Consider the following 26,763-nt stretch of genomic DNA (forward strand, 5'->3'; position numbering starts at 1 on the left):
AAAACGGATATTAAATAGAAAACGGAATTGTATAACCAAAGTTGCTACTAACACATCCCTAGAATCCTATGAGTTTAGTTACACATAACTGAATAAACTAAAAACATAGATTGAAGGGAAAACAATTTGAACATAAAACTAAAGCAAATAAAACCCGTAGGTTGAATCCTTGTCGTTCTTGATGTTCTTGAAATCCTTCTCCAACTCCTTGCACAATTGAAGTACTCTAGCTTTTGATCTCTATGAATGTTGCAAGTAGTCACTCTCTTTCTCTATGAATGTGTTCTTGTTGTGTGAAAACTCTTTTTGATGAAGCTTGAGGTCCTATTTATAGGGGAAGATTATTCCTCATCATAGAAGGAAAAGATCTTCAAAGTTTGGTAAATCTTGGAGCAAATCTAGGGCTTTTGTGAAGTGGAAAACAGGGCTAAGTTAGTGCGACACTGACAGACTCACAAAACAAATATTATATAAAAACAAACTTCTCACACTTAGACCGAGCACCGGGCTAAGTGGGAGAAGATACACAAATTAACATATATCAAAGCATGCTATATCAACACAAACTTCTCACACTTAGACCGAGCATCGGGCTAAGTGGGAGAAGATAGCTAACACATATTACATAAAAATAACTCAAATATTCACAGACACATAAAAAAAACGGGCATGCTTTGTAGAAAGAACTAGAATATAAAAAAAAACAACAAAAAAAAACTGAAATTTAAAATTACTTGGTTATGGGGGGGTCAATTCTGGCTCTGGTCCCCCGTGGGACCAGATTTCTTGGGCACCGTCTTTGCTTTCTTCTGGCTGGGCTTTGGTTCATCATCCTTCTTGGCCTTCTGTTCCCCTGGCCTGGGGGTATCCTTCTTCACTGGTACACTGGTGGTGGTCTCACTGTCCTTCCTCTTCTTCTCTGGTGGCATTCCCTGGGCACCGGAGGCTGGCTTCTCTGGGGTCACTTGCTTCAGCTCTGTGGGCAATTTCGGAGGCATGCGCTGCTGCTGGACCCGGAGGATCTTTTGGTCAACCACGGTGACCATTTTCATCATTGTCTCCACGGCCTGGGTCATCCTGTCAGCTTGCGCAGCCATCATCTCCCTCTGAGTTACCGCCTCTTGGTGCAGCTTCAACAAGATCTCCTGTTGCTGCACCGCAGTTGCTTCCAGCTTCAACATCGTTTCTCCCACCTTTGTCTGCCATTCCTCACTCGCCTCTTTCTCTTCACCTCCTTCCTCTGCCTTCTCAGTTTTTATCTTGACTCCCTCACCCTTTCCTACTTCGTAAAATCTCAACACGCCATCCTTCATTATAGTCAATCCCTTGTTGAAGAAGAACGTGAGATCGAAGTATCCTGGGTCGCTACACACTGGTAGATTAGTGACTGAGTCGGCTATTTTCATTGACACATTCCTCTGGAGGTACGCTCCCAGCAAGTTGCATGTGTAGAGATGGCGGTCGGAGTGAGTTCTGACTCTCTGGCATGCATAGGCAGTCCAGTACCCGAGGTGGACCTTCACGTTGTTCAGCATACACCACATAAAATACAGCTCTGGAGTGGTAAGGGTGGCTCCCACTTGACCCAAAAGATTGTACCCGATGTATACTTGTGCCAATCGGAGTACAGGGTCAGTGATGTGTATCCCCTTCGATGTGCTTGTCTTGAACTTGGCCACTTTCTTGTGGGCAACCATCCTCCAGGCCTCCTCAGCATCGAAGCCAGCTGTATACTTGGGTGCACCGATCTCTCTCTCATTCCACGCTCCTTCTACCTCTTCCTCGGGTGTCAGTAGTCCCAGTCTCAACGACCACTCCCTTATACTCATCTCCATCTCCTCGTTGAATATCCGGAAAGAGATTGTGTCTGCATCGAGATCTGTGGACTGTTTGAACTTGAAGGACGTGAAGAACTCCTTCGCCAGAGCCACTGGCACCTCTGCGTTGCTGTGTTTAAGAAGCCACTCAAACCCGATGCTTTCGAAGTAGGAGGTAAACTTCTTATCCACTCCCAGTTCCTCCAGGTCCCCAAGGCACAGCTTTTTCCCGGACTTTGCCGACTTCCCATTCGTGGCTCGGCCATCACATGCCTTCTGTAGCTTTGGGTCCTCAAACTGGACCATCGCTTCCAACAACCTTTTGGTCACAAGGACCTCCATTATCTCAAACGGGTTTTTCTTTACGGCTGGTTTATCAGCCACCTCTTCGTCAGTTGGATGGGCAAACGGCACACGGATCGCCTCTGGTTCGCTGATCACCACAGTGGTATTCGCGGGGCGAGATTTCTTCTGTTGGGGCTTAGCAGCATGCTTACCCTTCCTCTTCCTTTCCGCTTCATATCTCGTCTCCAGGGCCTCCGGAGAGATCTCCTCCTCAGCTGGCGAAGTTTCTTGGACCAGGGGGATATCATCCCCGGTCTCCTCTATGTCTTCCAGCCTCAGGCGCTTGGACCTGCCTGCCTCTGCCTCATCCACTTGCTTTCTATTTCGACGAGATTGCCTCCTCGTCATCCTCTCATCCGTCGGAGTTGCTTGGTCATCGGTAGTCGTGTCGTCCACCACGACGATGTCAGTCTCGATCTCTTTGCAAATTTTCTCGGCATCTTGCTCATCGCCGTCTCCTTCTTCCTCATTCTCACCATCCTCTCTTTTTTCCTTTTGTTCCTTCTCGGTTTCCTCAGCAGCAACCTTCTCATCAATCCTTTCACCTTCCTCCTCAGCCTCCTTGTCATCAACTGCTTCACTTTCTTCACCTACGTTGCCCTCACTACCCTTCTCACTATCCAAAGTCTCCTCAATACCCTGTTCCTCACTCTCTCCCACATCCCCTGTCTCTTCTTGACCCACTTCCTCTGTTCTATCACTCTCCCCATCATCTCTACCCTCCTCCTGTTCTTTGTCATCCCCTGACCCAGCGGCCTCTTCATCCGGTGTATCTTCTTGCTCACCTAGACTACCCCCTCCCTCTTCTCTCTCCGCTTCCTCCGTCTCCATCCTATCACCCTCATCCTCTTCAGTTTCTTCTTCATTTACAGAGGGTTCGGCATGGGGCTCAGTTTCTTTTTGACGACTCGTATGTGGGGGGTTCGTCTCCTGGGTTAGGGTTTCCGGCAAAATTTGGGGGTTTTCGGGGTGTGTGGGTAAGGCTTGTGCAGTGGGTGTTTCGACTAAAGTTCCGGGCCTTGGTGGAATTGTAAGTGGGGTGAGGGCAGGAATTACCTCTTCTTGTATCCGGCATGCCTCCGACATTTGGGCAAAGAATTTGCTCGCCTTCGGCCCCTTCCCGAACTTCCTCATGAATTCTTGTATGATTTCCTCGGGATCCGGTTCTGCTTCGTCGGATTTCGCCTCGGCGGGGTTGTCTTGTCCGATGTCTGGCTGTGGTTGCACTTCTGTTGGCATAGGCTGCGGTGGAACCTCCGGCGGAGTGGGATTTTCTTCTGGTGGCGGCGTAGGTACTTTCTCGGCTGCGGGAGTCGAACTCGTCGCCCCCGTCACCTTCTTTTTGGTCTTTTCTTTCGGCGGGTTCTTCCCGCGGCCTGAGCGCGCCATCGGATTTCTCTGCATCTTGTGTACAGCGGTGGTTTACGGCGGTGTCTTTGTGGTGGTGGTGGCACTTCTCGGATCTGTAGAGAGAAGGAAAAGTTTGGGAATGGTGAGTTATGAGAAAATAATTTTATGTGAGGGAAGTTAACTAGTTTAGGGAAGTTATTTTAGGAAAAAGAAAATAAAAGGAAAATAAAAGAAATAAAGGAAAAGAAAAAATAAAATAAGAAAAGGAATATCATGATTGGCTGCAGGCGAACGGTCGCGTCTCTGACGCCAGTAACCGTACGCCTCGCCAGCTTTTTGAATTTCAAAATTCAAACTTCCCCCTGATTTTTCGCACTTCCCTCTGACCAGGTAATCCGAAACACTTAGTAAAAAAAACGAAATTTGCTGAATCGTCTGGGTCAAAAAGATGAGCCCTTCACACTTGTGCATTTCCCAGGCGATCAGAATTTTCAAAAATCTTTTTGGGTTTTAGAAGCATATATGTATATTTTTTATATTTTCATAAAAAAAACTTATTCATGTTATTTACACCTAAATGTTTAAATATTCTTGGGTATTAACTGGTTCAGTCAGTTGATCTACAATTGTACCCTATCTACCTGACCCAGTAATTCCCGAAGAATATTTAAAACATGGTTTACTATGCAGTGGTGGAAGGCGTGTGGAGCGGAATTTCTTCCACTTCACACAACTCCGAACTATCCCTAAACACTTTCACTCTATGACCGTTAACTAGGAAAGGTACAGAGTTAGCATTGACTCCCTGAATTTCCACTGCTCCATGTGGTCGAATGCCAATAATTGTGTAAGGCCCTATCCATTTTGACTTCAGCTTCCCAGGCATGAGCTTGAGCTTTGATTGAAAAAGGAGTACTTTCTGCCCAACCTGCAGCTCCTTGACCCGGAGGTTTTTGTCGTGCCAGAGTTTGGTCCTCTCCTTATACCACATGGCTGAGTCATATGACTCCAACCTCAATTCCTCCAGTTCCTGCAGTTGCATCTTCCTCTCTTCCTCACAGGCATGAGCCTTCATGTTCATTTCCTTGACTGCCCAATATGCTTTGTGCTCTATCTCCACGGGCAGGTGGCACATTTTTCCAAATACCAATCTGTAGGGTGACATTCCTATTGGTGTCTTGTAAGCGGTTCTGTAGGCCCAGAGAGCATCGTCTAGACGTTTGCTCCAGTCCTTTCTCGAGGTATTCACTGTCTTCTCTAGGATGCCCTTTATTTCTCGATTCGAGATTTCAGCCTGCCCATTGGACTGGGGATGATACGGAGTAGATAACCGATGGTGGACTCCATACTTTCTCATCAGCGCTTCAATCGTCCTATTACAGAAGTGAGTCCCTTGGTCCGAGATGATCGCTCGGGGCACGCCATACCGGTTGAATATATTGGCCTTTAGGAATCTTGAGACTTCCTTCGCGTCGCTTGAACTTGTAGCTTTGGCCTCGATCCACTTGGACACATAATCTACAACAACCAATATGTACGTATTTCCATACGAAGATGGGAATGGGCCCATGAAGTCCATGCCCCAAACATCAAAGATCTCGCAAACTATTATTGGAGTCTGTGGCATCTCATCTCTCATAGAAATCCCTCCGGTCAGTTGGCACCTACTGCAGTTCTGGCAGAACTCATAAGCATCTCTATTCAGCGAAGGCCAGTAGAACCCGCTATCCAGAACTTTTCTCGCCGTTTTTCTTGGGCCGAAATGTCCACCACACGCTAGTGCATGGCAATGGTTTAGCACGTCTCTTTGCTCCCACTCTGGAATACACCTTCTTATAACTTGGTCTGAACCCATCTTCCAGAGGTATGGGTCATCCCAAAAGTAGTACTTAGAGTCACTTTTAATTTTCATCCTCTGGGCCCTAGTGACTTCTTGTGCGGTAGGTAGTTCTCCAGTGACTAAATAATTTGCCAGGTCCGCGAACCAAGGCTCGTCATTTGGTTTGCCTTTCCGTTTCTCTGACTCCTCGGGTCCAGTCAATGCTAGCACTGCTACCCATCTGATTGGTCTAGTGGACTCCCCTAAGTGATACAAATGCTCCTCTGGAAAAACATCGGGTACGGCTTCCTTATCTTCTCCTTGGATAATTCTGCTTAAGTGGTCAGCCACTCTATTCTCGGTCCCCCTCTTATCTCTGACTTCCCAGTCGAACTCTTGCAATAGTAACACCCATCTGATTAGCCTTGGTTTGGATTCCTTCTTGGCTAGGAGATATTTAATGGCTGCATGGTCAGTGAAAACTATTGCTTTCGACCCCAGTAGATATGGCCGAAATTTTTCAAATGAGTACACCACAGCCAGCATCTCCTTCTCGGTGGTGTCATAGTTCTTCTGGGCCTGGTTGAGAGTCTTCGAGGCGTAAAATATGACATAACTTTTTCCTTCGATTCTCTGGCCTAAAACTGCTCCTATGGCAAAATCACTCGCATCGCACATTACCTCAAAGGGGTAATCCCAGTTGGGCGAGCGGATTATCGGGGCTGTGACCAAACGATCCTTGAGTAGCTGGAAGGCTTCTTCACATTTATCATCAAATTTAAACTCCACATCATTCTGCAGAAGTCGTGTTAGGGGCTGGGCAATTTTTGCGAAGTCTTTTATGAACCTTCGGTAGAACCCTGCATGTCCCAAGAATCCACGAATTTCCTTCTGATTCGTTGGGTATGGAAGCTTAGAGATTACTTCCACCTTTGCTTGATCTACCTCGATGCCCCTCTCTGATACAACATGTCCCAGCACTATCCCCTCCTTGACCATGAAGTGGCACTTCTCGTAGTTTAGCACCAGGTTCTTCTTCCTGCATCTCTCCAAAACAACATCTAGGTGCCCCAGGCAAGCCTCGAAAGAATCTCCATAGACGGTGAAATCATCCATAAAAATTTCTATGCAATCTTCCAGCAAATCTGAGAAAATGCTCATCATGCATCTCTGAAATGTCCCAGGTGCGTTGCATAGACCAAAAGGCATTCTCCGGTAGGCATACGTTCCAAAGGGGCAGGTAAATGTGGTCTTCTCCTGATCCTCTGGGTTGACATAGATTTGAAAATACCCACTGTAACCATCTAGAAAGCAGAAGTATTGTTTTCCCGCCAACCTCTCCAGCATTTGGTCGATGAAGGGTAGTGGGAAATGATCCTTGCGTGTGGCTGCATTGAGTTTCCTGTAGTCTATGCACATTCTCCATCCCGTGACTAACCTTGTGGGCACAAGCTCGTTGCGGTCATTCTTGACTACTTGTATTCCTGATTTCTTAGGCACCATGTGGACAGGACTCACCCATTCACTATCGGGAATAGAGTAAATGATCCCCAGGGCTAGCAGCTTCAATACTTCCTTTAAGACTTCCTCTCTCATGTTGGGGTTGAGTTTTCTTTGTGGATCTCGGTATGCCTTGGCTCCTTCTTCCAAACGGATGTGATGCATACATAGGTCGGGGCTGATCCCCACTAGGTCAGACAGAGTCCATCCTATTGCTTTCTGGTTCCTCCCCAGCACTTCTAATAGTTTAACTTCCTGCTCCTGGGTCAGAAGGCTGTTGATTATGACAGGCAGAGATTCGCCTTCTCCTAGGTAAGCATACTTCAGACCCGGAGGAAGATTCTTCAATTCTTTCTTTGGAGGGGGTACTTCAGGGGGTAATGGATTTTTCTCCATACCTTTCTTGACCAGCTCGTCCAACTCTGGCAACTTTTCCATACTGGCCAGTTGAACTGATTCCTTGGACCCAGGGGATCTTGCCTCACCACAGAAATCCATTATTGCCTTTGTGATTTCTCCGTCAGATAGCCCTTGTTCCATAACTGCTTCACACCATCCTGCAACTTCTTTCCTCATGGATTCAGTCATTTCCGAGGTGTCCACCTGTTCCTGCAATAGTTCGGTCTCAAGAAACTCCTGGACCAGGGGGTTAATGACATCAACAAAATGGAGGTTTTCCACGTCTAGTGGTTTCCTCATAGCTTCATCAATGCTGAAAGTGAATTTCTCCCCATTGTAATCTAAACAGATGGTGCCATCAAAAACATCGATTATAGTCTTAGCGGTCCTCAAAAATGGTCTCCCTAAAAGAACGCCACTAGACTCAGCTGTTTCGTTGTCACTCATCTTTATCACATGAAAATCAGCAGGGTATAAAAAATTATGAACTTTTACTATCACATTTTCTAATACTCCTTCAGGGCTAATGCATGATCTATCAGCTAGTTGGATTACCACTTTCGTATCAGTCATTCTCGCTCCTACCAGTTTTTTGTATATGGAAAGCGGTAACACATTAATAGATGCACCTAAATCACACATAGCATGCTCGATTCTGACACCTCCTATAGTGATAGGTAAGGTAAACATACCTGGGTCAGTTTGCTTTGAAGGCATTATCCTTTTCTGAATTACTGCAGATACATTCTCCCCGATCACGATCTTCCCGTCAGATTTTGCCTTGCCTGCAACGAATTCCTTAATGAATTTGCTGAACGGGGGAAGCTTCAAAGCCTCCAGGAACGGGAGGTTGATCTCCAGCTTTCCAAAGATCTCCATGAAATCCACGGGGTTGTCCTTTTTCTTCTTGGCATCTCCTCGGTAGGGAAAAGGTTTCACCCTCTTTATCGTGTTGGTAGGATCTTCCTTAGAGGGTTCTTCCGCCTCTCCTTCTTCTTTTTTTTCAATTTCTACCTCAGGCTCCTGGTCTAAGAAAAATGGGTTAGCCATCCGAGGTAACGGTCCTTTCAAATCACCGGTTTGGTTATCATCCTCTGCTCTAACTTCTTCCTTTTGCTGGACCGGGTGGATAACATCCTCGCTCCTTGGCACTGACATTTCATCATTTTCCTTCAGCTTGGGTCCTTCATATGCTTTCCCAGATCTCAGGGTAACCTGGCTGATGTTTGCCCTTTCTGGTGGCTTTACTGAGGCTGGAATCCTTCCCTCATTCCCTCGCATATCGCTCAGGGATGTTGCGATCTGAGATAGTTGCTTTGACATCAGATCCATCGCGGCTTTGTGTTCCTGCTGAGCATCTTGGAGCTTGTGGACCACGTCATTATTTGCCAGTAGGTTGTTCTGCATGTGTTGCTGAGAATTCACTAAGTCATGGACCATATCGTCCAGATTCCTCTGGGTCCTGGAGTTCGGTTGACTGCCACTTGGCCCTTGACCATAATTTGGTCCACCCCCTTGATGCTGCCGAAAGTTTCCTTGGCCTCCTTGGTTATTATTGTATTGCGTCCCTGGTCCCTGATAGTTGTTGTTCCTCTGGTGTGGGGGTACATATGAGCTTCCCTGGTTATTTTGATTCCTATTGTTCCAGCTGGGTTGATTTCCTTGGCCTCCTTGACTCCAGTTGCCCTGTCCCTCTTGATTCCTTCCAGACCAGTTGGATTGGTTTCCTTGATTTCCTTCTGAGTTAGTAATCTGAAGTTGGGGTTGTTGATTCCCGTCGGACCACCTGAAACACGGGTTGTCCCTCCATGGAGCGTCCTTAATTTTCCACTGGTTCCAATTACTGCCCTGATTATTTTGGTTCCAATTTCCTACAGCATTTATATGGGCTGGACACTCCATCCCTCCTTGAGGTCCGCACCAATTGTATCCATCCTCTGGACCTAGTGCTTGTTTATCTTTTTCTGGTGAGTTGTTCTTTCCCAAGGCGGTTAGGATAGTCTTCTCCAGCTGTTCCATTCTAACATCCATCCTTGCATCCACTCGGGCATCTAATCTTTCTTCATTTTGCACTGTTACTGCATCCGCACTTCCTCTCCGTAGAATGGTGCGAGGTGAATCGTATGCCTTTTTTGCATCAATTAATCGTCCCAGTATCTCCCGGGCCTCACTCACCTTCCTCTTGGTGAAATTCCCTCCACTAGCGGTATTCATTAAGTCTTTAGACTCCGGTCTCGCCCCTTCATAGAACAAATAGAAGGTTTCGGTCTCCATCATCCTGTGGTTCGGGCAAGCATCGAGCAGTCCCTTAAACCGAGACCAATATTGACTCAGCGATTCATCATACTCCTGCTTGCATTCCTGAATTTCCTTCTTCAGAGCATTCGTTTTGTTAGATGGGAAAAAGTAATCCAAGAATTCCAACTTGAAGTCCTTCCACGTATGGATTGATTCTGGTGGCAACCTTAGCAACCAAGTGTTCGCCTCTCCCTTCAGCGCAAACGGAATCGCGCGTAGGCGGTAATCCTCCTCTGTTGTATCGTTGGGCCTCTTTTGAATACTGCAAAGCTTACTGAACTCATTGAGGAATTCATAGGGACATTCATTCCTCCGGCCCGAGAAATTTGGCAGAATACCCAGCACATTAGTTTTGATGTCGATCGCCCTCTGGCGCTGGGTAGAAACGATAGCATGGGCTGGCTCGCCATCCAAATGGCCAGTGAGCCAGCCGATCTCCGGGTCGTCATCTGCGTTGGCCATATCTTCAACGTTTTCCTCCTCTGTTTCTGAGGTTGACTTTGGTTCTCTTTTTACTGACAAAGTTGACTCCTCGTCGCTCTCCGAACTCAGGTGAACTGGATCTCCTGTTGTAAGCCCCGATCTGGTGGTGACTGGGAATATAGTTTCCTTGACCCGCCAACTAGTCTGGGCGCTTCTCCAACCAGGTGAGTTGTTCCAGTGTCCGAACCGGTAGCTCCTGTTCATAAACTGGAAAAAGAAACAAAAGAAAACATGTTAAATAAATTATTTACACCAAAACATTCGCAAGCACACTAATAACACCATGCATCCCCGGCAACGGCGCCATTTGAGAGTACTAGAGCTTTAACGAGTGCAGTGCAGGTGCGGTATGATATCACGCGATCTAACAGGTCCAAAGGATTCGACTAGACTTCTAAGGCTAGAAAACCGTGGAACTATCAGAAAGGGGTCGTTGGATGCACTCTATTCCCTCAAAACCTCAACCCACTATACTACAACTAGCACAGGGAAGTAAAGGATCGATCCCACGAGGATGAAGGTGCTACGAAACTGCATTTGAGGATGTTTTGGAAAAAAAGGGGTTGGCTGCTGCCACGCAAATTATGGGTTGAGTACTAAAACTACTGGGTCTGAGAGACTTAAACTACTTTACTCTACCTACTGGGTCTAAGAAACAAGAACGTACGGAACATGCATGACTTTAAGAAATGAAATATTTGAGAATTAAAAAAAACAACTGGAGTTAAGTAACTAGGCAGACTTTCCTAATTTAGACAAACAAAGGAGAAACAAACAGTGGGGACCAATTTCCTTAAACGACCAGGGTCTGGAAAAGCAGCTGAAAAGCAGAAGTACATGCAGAAAAGTAAAAGGTCTTGCAGAAAGGTGCTAACATAAAGCAGATCCGATTCTAACTACCACCAAACATCATCTTCTTCAGGAATCAAATGAGAATAACAGAGAAAACAGAGCATTTAACATCATGAAAACAGAGTAAACTTCGGATCCAAACTAAAAACGAGAAATTAAAGTCGCAACTAACAGACCTACGCTACTGGACCTAAGAAATGGAGAAACAGAACGTAAATAGCCATGATCATGCAGAAACGTAAACAGAAACACCAGATCTGCCAAACTCCAACTCAAATCCAACATAACTCAACAAATCCAAACAACTCCATACAAAAATCCACAGCCTCCAGCAACCAATAAACAAATCTCAGCTCCGAATATTCCAACAATAATTCAACAACGCAAAATAAAAACAACCGAACAAGCTCGACCGAACAAAATCCAACAAAAGCAAAGGTAAACTTCCATAAATGCAGAGATAGGTTCAAATCCAGTAGATCCAAGTCAACAACTAAGAGTTACGAAACTAAAACGAACGAGTACTTAAAACCGAAAACAAACTAAACAAAGCAAAATAAATATTGTTTCTTCGCCTTCACAAGGCGGTGTTACACAGCAGCAAAATAACGACGATGAACCACCACGGTAGCCGGAATCACCCCATCTCCAAGTGCGCAGCAAGTGAAATGAGAATTTTTGAAGTGTGGAACTAAGGAAATGGAACTCTCCTTCAAAAGTGAGCGAGGAGCCTTTTATATAGGTGAGGCTCTGATCCCTAGGGCATCCCTCTGGTAATTTGACGCTTTTGCCCTTGAATAAGACTCTTAAAAAGGAATCTGCTCATGCTCTATTCTGTTCCTGCCGCCAGCTTCTAATTCTCCCAGGTCCGGGCGACGACTTCTGATTTTCACTTCAATTCCATCTCTTTTGCATTTGCCTGGTCAGGTAACAGCAACTCCTGGGTCCGGCAGATTTACTACGCACCTGAACTTATATAACGCACATTAGCGCCCCAAATGCACAGATTTTTACCCTAAACCGATGCATGAAACGATTTTTTGCCGAAAAGAGAGAAATGAAAATGGGTTTGGTGCAAGGTGAAGTCTGAAGAGAGAGAATGTATATGACATATGTCATCATTATTGTTCTTCCCAATATTTACATGGTTACAAGTTACAACTTTCAATGCATCAAAAAGATACTCCATGCCAGCACAATTTTGTATAGTTTCCAACTGTAAAATGGATTTTGAGTTTAATTTATCTATTTATTTGTATTAATTCTCATAAGTCCATTAAATATATTATCTAATCAAATAAATTTCGAATAGTATTAAATGGAGTATATATTTTTATAGATCAATAAATCAACTTATATAAAATAAACATCTACAATGTCATTTTTTACTTTTATTGAACCATTCTCTATGTAAATGGAGTATATATTTTTATAGATCAATAAATCAATATCATTTCTTTTTTTTTATTTTAATATACTTTAAGCCATCTATTTCTCTCTCTTCTTTCAATATCTTCTATCTTTAATTGTGTGATACCTTCTCTTTCTTTCTCTATTTTTATTCATTCTTATTTGTTTCTATATTATAAAATAGTAAAAAATATCATATAATCTTAAAATATTAATTATAGTTTTGAAATGATAATCTTGAGAGTTGAGAATATTTAATATTTAAAATGATAACTATTCAAATCATCAAATATAGTAGTACTATTTAACAACGAAAGAAAGAAATTATGGATTTGAAATGATAACTATCCAAATCATCAAAAGCATATAAAATAGTTAGGGACAACATACTTTGAGCTATTTTTTCTATTTCAACAATGATAACTATAATTAATTAATATTCTCAGATTTACAACATTTTTCAGTATGTTATAGTAGTATAGTATAAAAGCAAAGAATGATAATATTAAAAGAAGGGAGAGAAATAGATGACTGTGTTTCATCAAAATATTTATTTAATGATTTGAATAGTTAATATTTTAAATATTCTCAAGAATGAACACTATAACTAATATTTTAAGATTATACAATATTTTTTAATTATTTTATAATATAGAAACAAAGATTGATAGAAAGAAGATAAGGTATAAAACTATTAAAGAAAGAAGATATTAAAAGAAGAGAGAGAAATAGATGGATCGTTTGATGCATAAAATCTTGCGTAGGGGATCTACTCCTTATAAATTGCTGGTTCGAAAGATGGAAAGCATCTTTTAAAGATATCCTATTAACCAATGGTTTCAAAAATATAACTCTGATTTTCGCAGAAATAAATCCTGCAAACTTCATCTATAGCAAATTGGAAGAGTATTCTCTCTAATTTTTAAGAATAGAGGTCTATTTCTTTACCATTGCTTTCGTACAGTATATTGCAAAGAAGAGAGAGAATTAGAGATACAATTAGAAGTAGGCGGCGCAAAGAGTAGGATTAAGTATAGTAGTTATTATTATTGTGAAGCAATATATTTTAAACCTTGAGAACAATAAAATATACTGTCATAATTTGTAATTGCAAGTTCCAATGTACTTCATTGGTGGACAATATTAATGACCCCTTCACACTTTATACAGATGCAAATATGATATATGTATATATATGAAGAGAGAAAGTAGAACAAGGATGAGGAGGTGAGATTAAAAGAATCCGAGGGATTGGAAATTTGGTAATACTATTTCCTATTACTCCACAATTTAACTATTCTTTTCATATATTATTTTCCCTTCCTACTTAATCTATTTTTGGCAGATTTTATTTTAATCATTTTTATTCCAAAAAATTTTCTACCAAAATTTACAGTTGTACTGCTTATAAAAAGAGAGGAGATTCTTGAGGGATTTTTGAATATCCCAAAATTCATATCCATCCAATGATGTGTACATTGCTAATTTATTTTGTTTCATTTTATTTTATAAAATGTGAAAAGACAAAAGATTGAAAACCTTCATTTCCAGACATTGAGGATTGTGCAAATAGTGCAAGTTGCTTCCATTTTGTTTAATTGAATAGACTGTCGTATTAAAAGTAAGTTTTATTTTTTATACTTATATAGAAAATAAAATTTTCTTTAAGGACAGATCTATATATACACCAAGGTTAAAAATATGTCTTCTTAATATATGCAATTCTTTAAAGTCAAATTCAGCTATCAATAATTAATACATTTGACATGTTACATAAAGTTAAAATCCTATACTTTTGTAAAGTAAATAAATTTGAAAAAAAAATCAGCAATCAATAATTAATATAGTATAATATTAATAGGTACTAATATATACATTTCATGTTTTCACAAACAATTAAATATTTCACCAGTACAATTAACAAAAAGTGAAAGCATAACAAAATATAATTCGATTTTTTATCTTAAAGAGATGTGCTGAATTTTTATCTTTGGGTTATTTATTTTTAATAAATATTTAAATCTCATTTCATGCCAATTTAAAGAGAGATGTAATGAGACTTCTCTGGCTCTCTCACATTTACATTTAATTAGTTTTCACACGAACTTTTTTCTTTGGGTTATATTTAATAAATATTTAATAAAATTGGGTTATATATATATATATATATTTAATAAAATTGTGTTTTCACGTGAATTTTTTATCTTAGAGTTATATTTAATTAATATTTAAAGAGAGATGTAATGAAACTTTTTGGGTTAAACTCTCTGTAAATTGAGTTAAATATTCTTTGAACCATCTTAAAGTTTTGTCGTTTACACATATATTTAGTCCCTAAACTTTAAACATACTGAAAGTGCAGGTTTCTCTCGGTCAACGTATGTAACTGCAAGAGTGTATCCAACTGATCAGGATGAGATTTCCGATCCAGTCGAGTCGTTCGCACGATAACCGGAACCTGGTATCAAACAATTATTCCTCAACCCACTTCTACTGATTAGTATAATGGAGGTAAGGGTCGAATCCCACAAGGATGGACACGTTCGGATACTGTGGTGACATTCCTGGGTGTTTTTTTGGTTAGCTACCACGCTTAGGTTGAGATTTTACCTAGGCAAGAAATAAAGGTGGTACTCTACTGACTAGTAGGCGTGAAAATAACATGCATGTGGTTGTGTTCGTGAAAATAGGGGACAAGGTGTCTCAGAGGTATATGAAAAGTAGACAGTTACTAAAAGAGGAAATTTAGACAACAAGGTATATCTGGTGGCTGGTTGGCTTTCTGACAGGTCTGGAAGGTACAACTGAAAAGTAGGGAACAAAAGCAAAAGTAACTTAAAAGTAAAGTGGTCCAAACTAAAGTTGATTTTGACGTTTTCTTCTTCACCAAGCATTAACAGAAATCATATGAACACAAACACCATAACTAAACTCAGATTCATGACTTCAAACTCAAGATCTATAAAATTAAAACACTCAAACTTAAGATAAACGGCGAAACTGCAGTTTACCTCTACTGACTAACATGCAAGGTGGTGATTATAATGCAGAACGAAAGACTCATGCACGAAAACTAGACTGAAACATAACTACCACCTCAGATTAACAACTCCAGATAAGAAAACACTTAGAAATTAAAAACAACGACTAGATCTAACTTTCCTAGGCAGAATGAAGCAAACTCGAACCAAAGCGACATATGAAATAGAAACTTCATAACTTAAACGTTTGGATCTTCACAAAGTACTTCAAAAGGCAACAACGATAAATGTTTGCAACAAATCCAACGACGAAAACAGGTAAAGATTAAACTAGAAAGCAAAATAACAATTGTTTTGCCACTCCGGGCGATGATACTGCTATACTACAATGACAAACTGGCTGGAACGGTAGAATGTTGAATCTCCGGCAGACTTTTGGATGTCAAGTGACCATAGCTGTGGCGAGGAACGAGAGATTGGACAATGCTGAAGGAGTGATCTTCTAGAGAGAATTCTACTAAGTGTGTGTGAGAACCGAGAGCTTTGGAACTCCGAACCGAACCTCCTCTTTTCTCTCTCCAAGTGGCTTCTTTTATGGGGAGGCTTGCCCTTACTTTTAGGGTAGACTTCCTTCACGATTTGACTTTTCTGCTCTTGTTAATGATCATCCCAGCTATCCTTCTTCTCCATCTCGAGCCTTTTCTCTGGCATGCATCCTGGTCAGTATTGCACCCTTCTAGCGCTCTTTTCACTTGCGTCACCTGAATCGTCTCCTACTGACTTGGATCCCTTAATCCTGCACACTTGAGCAACTGTTTTGCAGATAATACATGCATTTCACGACATCCTGACCAGTAACTAAGGCTTAGAATATGACTTATCAAACTGCTCACACTTATCACATGCTTGTCCTCAAGTGTGAAGACAAACAAAAAGAAATAAGTCGAATTCGAGCCTGGTTACTCCCCCTGACCGACTCTACCTAACTAGACTCAAGACTCTGACGCAAAGAAAGAAAACAAACAACGGCACAAACACATAACACATATAAATAACTTAAACACATAGAACAGGCTATATTTTCAACCATCCCTCCCCTCGAGATCAGGTGCAATCCGGCCTTAGGCAGCCTTGAACTTCCGCCGCCCCCCTTTTCCTCCCTAGTCGGTATATCCGCTTGTCAGGATCACCCAATCCTAGGCCAAACACTTGGGTTCACTCGGTCACTCATTCCTCACAGGGGATGTTAGGACTGTTTTCTCTCAATGCTGAACCACATATGCTTCGGACTTAGATCTCACGTGCAGCTCCTGAAGGTCTTTAAGGCTTGTAACGGGGCTATTGGTTTGTAATGTTTGGGGTGGTTGTTCCTAAGGCTCTAAGGTTCAAAAACTAACTACTTATTTCGATGTGGGAGAACTGTGTGCATTTGGGCTTCTGGCTAGGGCTTCTTCTTTGGCTGGACAATTTCTGACATTGGCTTCCAACTGGTCAGTAGCTTCCTTGTGGCTTCGCCACCCTTATTCCTTCTTCTTCCTTTCTCTTTTTGCGGTCAAGTATCTGCGACCATTTTCTTCGATTTTCTTTTCTGTGGCTTTGCCACCCTTATACCTTCTTATATTTTTGGATCTGGATTTTTTTCCAGATCGATTTTCTCCTTCTTTCTTTGCTTTTCTTTTCTTTAGCTGGTTTCTTTTGTATGTCCTCCTGGGCAGTTACCTCCTTGCCTTATGCCTTGCACACACACAGTTCCAGTGGTTGATGGGTTATTTCGGGGTATAAATCAGGTTAGAAAATGGGGTTCTAAGGGTAGGGTTTTTTTTTTTTTTTTTTTTTGGGGTGGTTTTCCTACTGCCTTCAGGGTTTGCTACACGCGGTCACCTTGCCCTAGACATCATGTGGTAGCCACTCTTCTTTTTTCAGTGTTTAGTGGAAAGCAGTTTCACTTTGGGGCTTCTAACTCACCTTTTAAGAGGGCTTTCATGTCTGACCTAAGGGATGGGTTTTTCCTTCATACTTGCATCATCTATACTGACTAGGGGTTACTGGAGGGGGTGGTTTCTGTTTTCCGGCATGCCTTATCTCCCTCAATTCCCTTCACCGTCAGTTCGAGGCAGTTGAGTTTTAAGCCCATTCATAAAAAAAAACACATAACACATAATTCCTAGACTTAAACAAACCCTAAAAAAAACTAACATGCACTGACTCAAATAACACATATATACATGTCATACTGGCCATTTCCTCCCCCCTCTCTCTTCACAAGTGTCTGCCCCAGATACGGGCATAGGCTAACTGGGAGAGCTTCAGATATATACATAGATTTATAAAACAGAGCAGAATATTTACAAAACATGATATCTAAACATATAAACTCCTCACACTTAGACTACGCAGTAGGCTTAGTGTGAGTTAACATGCTTATGACAGAACACATGCACCGAAGTAGCAAACCCTTTACTTCTCACACTTAGACTATTGAATAGGCTAAGTGTTATGAATGAGGTTTGCTCACATTTAATACACATAATTCTACCTATTTAACAAAAGTAAAAAAAACAGAAATAAAAGAAAACTAAAAAATTAAAAAGAAAACTAACTGGTCAGTTTTGGGGGGGTCTGTCAGACGTTCCTCCTGCTCCTCCTTGGCGCAGGTGTCTGTGCAGGTGGTTCCTTTGGTTCCTCTTCAGTGGATTCCGGTTGGTTGTCATCTTCCTCCTCTTGTTCATCACCTTTTTCTTCCTCAGGTTCGGTGGGTTCCTCGTTCTGTCCTCCATATCCACTTGTTCCAGCTCCAGTGCTTTCCTTTCCTTTCGCCAATTCCTTTAGGATGCTCTCCATTAGGGTTGTCAGCTTTGCCATCTCTGCCCGTGATTGTCTATTCTCCTCCGCTAGCTCAGTGACTGCCTTCTCCAGATTTTCTTGCCTCAACCTTTGCGCTTGGTCGATTTGCCCAGCTTGCCCCTCTTGGAACTGTTGTGCCCTTCCACCAGGGGCTTCTCCCATCGGGTAGAATTGGGGCACTCCTTCTCTGTAGTATACCAAGTTTGTGCGGACGAAGAAGGGTATATCGAACATGCCAGGAGTGTCGACCATGTACATCGGAGATAGGTCTTCTGCCTCTGTTATGATGATGTTGTTGCGCACGAAGGCTCCTAGTATGTGGCAGAGGGACAAGTTCCTAGCTGGGTGGGTTGCTATCAGGTGGCATTGATAGGCTGTCCAGAATTCCAAATGCAGCCTCCTTCCACGATTAGCGCACCATACCATGTACAATTCAGTCATGGACGTTCTGGCAGCTGAATTACTCTGTCCCAGTAAGTTATAGCCTAAGTAGAGCTGCACCAATCTGAGCATGGAATTGTTGAAGTGGGTGGATCTGGATGTAGTGGAGGTGAACTGACCAACATCGAGGTGGGTTAGCTCCTCCCAGTCTTCCTGGGGCTCAAAGTGTATGTGTCTCCATGGTACCCCCCTCTCACAGCTTCTCCATTCTGGTCCTATAGCCTCCTCCAGGCTACACATACCCAGTCGCACAGTCCACTCGATCAGACTCATGGACAGTTCTCCACCGAATATTCTAAAGGAAATTGACACCTCGTCTAGGTCCGTAGTGACTTGGAACCTAAATGTGGTGAAGAACTCCTTCGCTAATCTCACAGATATCTCCGGGTCCCTATTCTCTAACAGCCACTCAAAACCCAATGCTTCCATACTGGCCAGGAAGGAATCACGAACAGATAACTCATCCAAAGAGGGTATGTGGAGTACCTTTCCGCATTTAACCTGCTTGCTGCTATCTTCCTTGTCGTCAAATGCATCTTGAAGCTTTTTGGTGTCGTAGTGCTTCATGTCCTCCATAAGCTCATCAGTGAGCTCTACCCTCCACCGTCGGTACACGATCCTCTCTACCGGAGGGTGGACTAGTTCATGGTGGTTGTCGGGGAGCTGCTGCTCATGGTATTCTTCCCCTTCTAGAGAGATATCACTCTCCGAGTCAGACTCCTCGCTGGAAGTGTAGTCGCTGTCGCTTAATCTCCCTCTCTCTTCCGGCTCTCTGATCACTATGCTGGCATTGGCAGTGCGCTGTTTCTTTACGGCTTGTTTCTTCTTGGCAGGGGTTTTCTCCTTTCTCTTTCTTTCTTGGATGTACTTGGCTTCTTCGATTTCCATTGCCTCTGCTTCTTCGTCGGCTTGTGTTGAAACGTCCTCCTGGGTGGTAGGCTCGGTCACCGCAAGGGTACTAGTATCATTTCCTGCCGCCTCCTCCCGACCTACTCGACTCTGATGCGAGGTCCAGACCCTCAACCACCTTGTCAGCTTCTCCCTTCTGGTCAGTCGGCGTTGATGAAACTGTCCCTGTTTCCTTCTGTGCGTCCTCCTGGCTAGTTGTCGAGGGCTTCTCCCCAGGTTTTGTAGGAGTAGTCTTCTCGTCATCGCTAGAGACCTCCACTGCATCTGCTGCTGTGTTTGCTCCTGCCTTGTTGGACTTCCACTTTCCTAAGCATCTTTGTGACACTCTTTGGGGTTTCTGCCTTTCTACCTTGGGGTCGTTCTTCAACACTAGCCTCCTCTTTATTGGCTTTGGTTTAGTCACCACTGAGGCTTCCTCATGATGTGTTTCGGGTTCTTGCCTCTCCTCCTCAAGTTTGTCAGCCTTACTCGGTTGTTCTTCTGTCATTTTCTCCACGGATTGGTGGACTACCCCCTCTGATTCATCTGCTTCCATGGTTGTTTCCCCCCTTCCTACTGCCTGGGATGCGAGGTCCAGTACCTCAGCCACCCCTTCAGGGTTTACCACGATCCTATCTCCCTTGCTCAAAACCGCTTGGAACTCATCATCCGTCATTAACCCTTGCCTCTTGGCCATTTCGTTCAGATCTATCTCCTCCTTCTCTGCTTCATCGGCTGTGGCTTCAGTGGCCATTATCTCCTCTGCTTCATCCTTCTCGCCCTCGCTTACTCCCCTTCCGCTATCCTTTTCCTCTGTTTCTCCCCAGTTGGGATCTTGATAGGCGGAAAGAGGGCTAACGTCGAGCGGCTCTGTTTGTTGGTGTATGGGAGAAAGGTGAGAGGGTTCTGATTGTGCAGTTACTGTTGGGGAGGTCTTTTCGGATGTCGGATTTGAGGTTTTTGGGGTGGTGGTGGGTGGGTTTACTGTGGTTGCAGTTGGGGTAGGGTTTGGTGTCACCGGCATTCCTCCGGTCAGGCTAAATCCGGCCAGGGTTGCTGTCCAATCTTTGTTCGGGTCTTGTTGCCTTAGATACGCTGCCAGTGCGTCTAAAGGAACCATTGCCGGAATTTGTGTCGTCGGCGTTGGCTGTGATCGTTGTGGACTTGGTGGCCGCGATTCGGCTGTCGCTCGGGCTTCTGGGAGGTCTTCGCCGGTGTTGGGTGCTGGGTTGTTGGTTGCTTTACTCTTCGCCATGGTCTGTATCGGTGGTGGTTCTCTTTTTCCGGTAGTGATTCACGGTGGTTTTCGTAGTGGGGTGGTAGTTTTCGGAGTGGGGTGGTGGTTGTGGGTGAGAGAATGCAGGTAAGGGTTTGTAAAGTGAAGGGGAGTAGGCGGTGGGGTATTTTATAGTGGGGTGGGTAGTTGAGGGTTTTGACCGGTTGTAGGCGGTTGTCAGGTTACGACGCTTCGGGTGGGAGGCGGTTGGGCGTTCTCGCAGCTGATTGGACGTCCCATGTCACGTCTCTGCTCCACGCGCCCTCCCAGTCTCTGCATTCGCCTGCAAAGCTGCAACACGCACCAAAATTCAAATTTCACTCTATACCTCCCTCTCAACTAGCTAAAAATAGAAATAAAGCAAATAAATGGCTCTTAAATATAATTCAGAGTTTCACCCAAGTGGTATCTTCGTGGTCAGTACGGACTCCAAATTAATATTTAAGATCCGAAAATCTTTTTGGTATTTTTTTCTACTGAACTTAAGTTAAATTACTAAATATTCATCATATTATGTTGACCAGGTGGAACTCCAAAACCCCTTTTCTACTGGTCAATTAGACGCTATTAAAATGTAGTGGAATTTCTTCCACTCTACACATCTCTTCATTTTCCCTATATATTTTTAATCTATGCCCATTAACGACAAAAGGTTCAGAGTTAGGGATACTCCCTGAAATCTCGACCGCTCCATTGGCACGTAGTGCTGTGATAATGTAAGGTCCTGCCCATTTTGACTTGAGTTTCCCAGGCATTAGCTTCAATCTCGACTGGAAGAGTAGTACTTTCTGACCAACTTAGAGATTCTTGGTTCTCAGATTTCTGTCATGCCACATCTTTGTTTTCTCTTTGTACCACATGGCTGAATCAAACGACTCCAATCTGAGCTCTTCCAGCTCTTGTAGCTGCAGCTTCCTTTCCTCTTCACATGCCTTAGCATCCACGTTAACCTGCTGAACTGCCCAGTACGCTCGGTGCTCAATTCCTACTGGCAAGTGGCACATCTTCCCAAAGACGATGCGATATGGGGACATCCCGATAGGAGTTTTGTAGGCTGTCCGATATGCCCACAGAGCATCCTCCAACCTTGTGCTCCAATCTTTTCTGGAGGGGTTGACTGTTTTCTCTAAGATGCTCTTTATTTCTCTGTTTGAGATCTTTGCTTGCCCGTTGGCTTGAGGGTGGTAAGGACTAGATAGGCGGTGATGAACCCCGTACTTCTTCATCAATGCTTCGACCGTTCGGTTGTAGAAATGAGTCCCTTGATCGGAGATGATTGCCCTTGGTATCCCAAATCGGCTGAATATATGACTCTTGAGAAACTTGGTCACTTCTTTAGATTCGCAAGTGTTGTGGCCTTGGCTTCTATCCACTTTGATACATAGTCAACTGCCACCAGGATGTAGGAATTCCCATAAGACGAGGGAAAATGACCCATGAAGTCCATGCCCCAGATGTCGAACACTTCGCAAACAATCACTGGAACTTGCGGCATTTCATCCCTTGCGGAGATCCCACCGGTCAGTTGGCAACGGTCACAGCCCTTGCAGAACTCATATGCATCTCTGTTCAGAGTCGGCCAGTAGAATCCGCTATCCAGCACCTTTCTTGCAGTCTTCCTTGGCCCGAAATGTCCTCCACATGCCAAGGAGTGACAGTGTGTTAGTACATCCCGTTGCTCCCAGTCAGGAACACATCTTCTTATAACTTGGTCGGTTCCTGCCTTCCACAAGTATGGGTCGTCCCATAAATAATACTTTGCTTCACTCTTGATCTTCATCCTCTGAGCCTTTGTCACGTTTGGCACCATTGGTAGCTCTCCCGTCACTAGGTAGTTGGCCAAGTCCGCATACCAGGGTTCCTGTCCTACTTTCTCCTTGCCCTTGGTTGTTGCGTCCTGCCCAGTAAGCCTCATTACTTCTTCCTAGTCGATCTTCCTTGCGGAGAAAATCACTTCACACAAATGCTCTTCCGAGAATCGATCTCTCACATCCTCACTGTTCCCTTCTTGTATTATTCTGCTCAAGTGGTCCGCTACTTTGTTCAACCTCCCAATCAAATTCTTGTAAAAGCAGCACCCATCTGATCAGTCGGGGTTTTGACTCCTTCTTCGCAATGAGATACTTAATGGCCGTATGATCAGTATAGACGATGACTCTGGATCCTAGTAGGTACTGCCTGAACTTTTCGAACGAATAGACAACAGCCAACATCTCCTTTTCGGTGGTGTCATAGTTCCGTTGGGCTTGATTCAAGGTCTTAGATGCATAGAATATCACGTACCTCTTCCCATCGATCTTCTGACCCAGTACGGCCCCCACTGCATAGTCACTAGCATCGCACATCACCTCGAAGGGGTAATCCCAGTTAGGAGTTTGAATAATCGGTGCAGAGATCAATTTTTCCTTAAGGAGGTCGAAAGCAGCCTTGCAATGCTCGTCGAAAACAAACTCCACCTCGTTCTAGAGAAGTCTGGTAAGGGATTGGGCAATCTTGGCGAAATCCTTGATGAATATTCGATAAAATCCAGCATGGCCCAGAAAACCCCTTATTCCTTTCTGATCAGTAGGGAAGAGTAGTTTGGATATGACATCCACCTTAGCTTGATCCACTTGGATTCCCTTTTCTGACACCACGTGTCCTAAGACAATTCCTTCTGTAACCATAAAGTGGCATTTCTCAAAATTTAAGACCAGGCTCTTTGTTTGGCATCTTTCTAACACCGCATCCAAATGTTGCAAGCACGAGTCGAAAGAGTCTCCGTAGACAGTGAAATCATCCATAAAGATCTCTATACAATCTTCAATCAAATCTGAGAATATGCACATCATGCACCGTTGGAAAGTACCGGGGGCGTTGCATAAGCCAAACGGCATACGCCTATACGCATAGGTTCCAAACGGACAAGTGAACGTGGTCTTATCCTGGTCCTCCGAGTTCACGTAGATTTGAAAGTAACCACTGTACCCATCCAAAAAGCGAAGTACTTCTTGTTGGGGTTTGTATACTAAAAGATGCTTCGAGCGTACATGCCTTTGTACAGTCAGCTTGTGCATGTATACGAGAAACGCCACGTCCACTTGTTTACCTAATTATGAGAATAAATAATTTAATATAATGGTTTATTATTGAAATATGATAAACAAGTCTAAGGCTTTTTACTAAGAAGGTCAAGTAGGGAAATTCGATGAATCTCCTCATGAGTTTTCCAGTAGGGGACTTGGCCAGATCTAGTAAGAAGAAAAACGTATTCACAACCTAGATAGGCTTTGGCTACCTATTGGTACGGTTGCGGTGTTTGTGATAATTCTCTCTTACCTAAGAAGAGATTAGTAACACCGGTGTGGTAAAGCACTGAAAGGATCTAATCCGAAATGTATTCTTTATTGCTATCTACTGAAAGAATATATTTCAGAAAGTTTAGTATTTTCTAGTCTACGATATTAATATCAATATTGTTTATTCAATCAAACGCCACTTTGACTTATCAATATGTGAGAGTTTGTACGTAACTCAAGTTCATGATATCTTGGGTGGTAGTAATTGAATAACATGAAGGTATTGGAATATTATTTCATAGAATTCGCGTGCCCAGTGTGGTATGATTAAATCCCTAAGGGGTGATCCCCAAGAGGTGTTTGAAAAAGGAATTTATTATTCAGAAAACTGCGCAGTTGGAATTTATTCCACGAATAATAAATAAAGTTTCAAACTAGAAAAACTCTTTGGAGAATTAATTTAATTCTAGTCACATAGCAGACAAAAGAATTAAATTGATGGATCAAGATAATCTTAAACGCGGGAAATATTATAAAATAAAATGGACCCAAGTTATTTGTAATTTGGTGATTTAAGTGGGAGTGCAATATTATTCTTTAGTGGAACAAAATAATATTCCATTGATAATATATTAAATCATGGGTCATTTGATTTAATTAGTAATTTATCTAATGGGTGAGCCCAACACTTAAGTCATTCCATGGATCCCCATCCTAGCCCAACAAGTCCATGCTTATAAATAGTGTAGAGATGGGAAACCCTAGTAAGCACTCCACACATCACAAACCCTAACCCTAGCCGCCATAACCGGCGCTCTCTCTCTCCCCTCTTGCCTCGGTTTTCGTGCCTTTGCACGAGGGAGATTAGGGTTTTGGTTTTTGTTCTTGTTCTATCCTAATTCATAGGATTAGATCAAGACAATTTCGTGTTTGTGTTGGTTTTCCCTAGATCTCATATCACTTTTATTTGGTTCTTCGAGATCCGCCCACACGGATGGAGAATCAAGGACTAGGGAATAGGTTGGAAGATTCACGGTCGATAAACCAAGGATCTCCGGGTGGTGCAGCTAGCAACTTCGATCCTATGATGGATCAAGAAGAGGTAACAATCGAATCTACATCGAATATGCATGATTATGTGTTTATTTGATGTTATATCTATAGATCTATGTTTATTGCATGAAATTGGAGTCGAATGCATAATCACCTAAATAGATCCGGTCTAGGACCTGTTTGTTTTCCGTGTCTTCCGCTGCGGTAGTCCCAACAGAACTCTCATAGCTTAGTTTTCCTATTGCCAAGTTCTTGGGATCTTCAGTCATCATGGTTGGGTTACCACTATGACAATTCTTTAGTATGTGAATTTCAAACACATTCCCTCTAGCAACTTGTTCATTTGATCACGGTGAAGGAACTGGCAGCGGAAGCGCTCACATATAAATCAATTACATAATAATTCTGATCTATTTAGCAGATTATTTAAACAAATTCTATTCGCGTAATCATCGCATGCATCATGCTCATAACTCAAATAAAACATGTTTTAAATTAATTGAAACCTAAAACATGCTTTTCTACGGTTTAGCCATTATACCTTGATGATTCTCCAAAGAATCGAAGATAGTTAGCGCCTTCTCCACGTGAAGATCTTTAGTACAAAACCACGGATCTTCTGTCTGGTTCCCGGACTGTAAACTGATATCAGGGTGGTCTGATCTCACCAGTGTACTATGACTTAAATAAAAAAGACGGAAATCCTTTCCCTCGGAGTAGAGAAAATCGCCCCTTGTCTATGTAGAGTGGGGGCGAAAATTTTAGAAGAAAAATTAGTGTCTTTTCTGTCTCCTTTATTCTCCTATTTATAGTAAGTCACACATTGGGCCCAGACAGGGATCTACGGAAGGCTTTGGATATGAGCTCCTCCAATTAGCTTTTTACTAATTAAATTAAACCCAATTTAATATAAGCTTATAATTGGAATATTACGAGCAGCCACTACAGAAGTAATATTGCACTCCCCATCCAAATCCGAAATTATAAGTACTTCGGGTTTCCATTACTTAATATTTATTTCCCGCGCTTAAGATAGAAACATCCATTAATTAATTATTGTCTGCTATGGACTTAATTAATTAATATCTTATTTATTCCAAGAGAGGACTCAACAAGAAAATCTTATTTATTATTCATAGAGTAATCGAACTCCAACTAGCTAGGTTCCGAATAATAAAACCTTATTTCAAGCTTCTCTTGAGGATGTTATCAAACGAGACTCACCTCGCGCACGATTCAACATAATAGCAATCCTAGCACCGCTAGATATTAATCACCACTACCCAATATACCAGGCTTATTGGATTGCGAAAAACCCGCACCATTTGGTAAGTCAAAGTAGTGCATAATCAATACCGTATGCTCAATGCTAACGTACATTGATTAACAAATGATAATTTACAAGACCTCGTCTTTCAGTAGATAGCATAAAGACTGTCTCGCTGTTAGATCCATTCAGTGTTATACCACACCAATGTCATCTTATTTCAGTAAGGCTTAGAAATAATCGGACTGACATTGCAACCTTTCACGATAGGTAGTCTAAGCCTATCTAGGTTGTGAAATTCTTCTTTTTCTTTGTTTAGAACTGACCGTGTTACCTTAAAGTGAACGACGCCCACAACCGGTCTACTAAAACAAAGACTTAGACTTTGTTAAGTTACTTATACATTTAAACATGTAATAAACATCCATTAAATGTAAAACATAACAACATTATGACAAAAAT

At 42.7% G+C, this 26,763-nt stretch overlaps 2 protein-coding genes across 2 annotated transcripts; both read right to left on the reverse strand.

Moving 5' to 3' along the window:
* Positions 1-19,503: 19,503 nt before the first annotated feature.
* On the reverse strand, positions 19,504-20,682 carry LOC125194810 (PH domain-containing protein DDB_G0287875-like). Its single transcript, XM_048093030.1, has one exon. The coding sequence runs from the start codon at positions 20,680-20,682 to the stop codon at positions 19,504-19,506; it is 1,179 nt and encodes a 392-aa protein (XP_047948987.1).
* Positions 20,683-21,500: 818 nt separating this feature from the next.
* On the reverse strand, positions 21,501-21,929 carry LOC125194811. Its single transcript, XM_048093031.1, has one exon. It carries the CDS (start codon positions 21,927-21,929, stop codon positions 21,501-21,503), a length of 429 nt encoding a protein of 142 aa, XP_047948988.1.
* Positions 21,930-26,763: the final 4,834 nt, after the last annotated feature.

The sequence above is a fragment of the Salvia hispanica genome, chromosome 6, assembly GCF_023119035.1.
Source record: "Salvia hispanica cultivar TCC Black 2014 chromosome 6, UniMelb_Shisp_WGS_1.0, whole genome shotgun sequence".
NCBI classification, from domain to species: Eukaryota; Viridiplantae; Streptophyta; class Magnoliopsida; order Lamiales; family Lamiaceae; genus Salvia; species Salvia hispanica.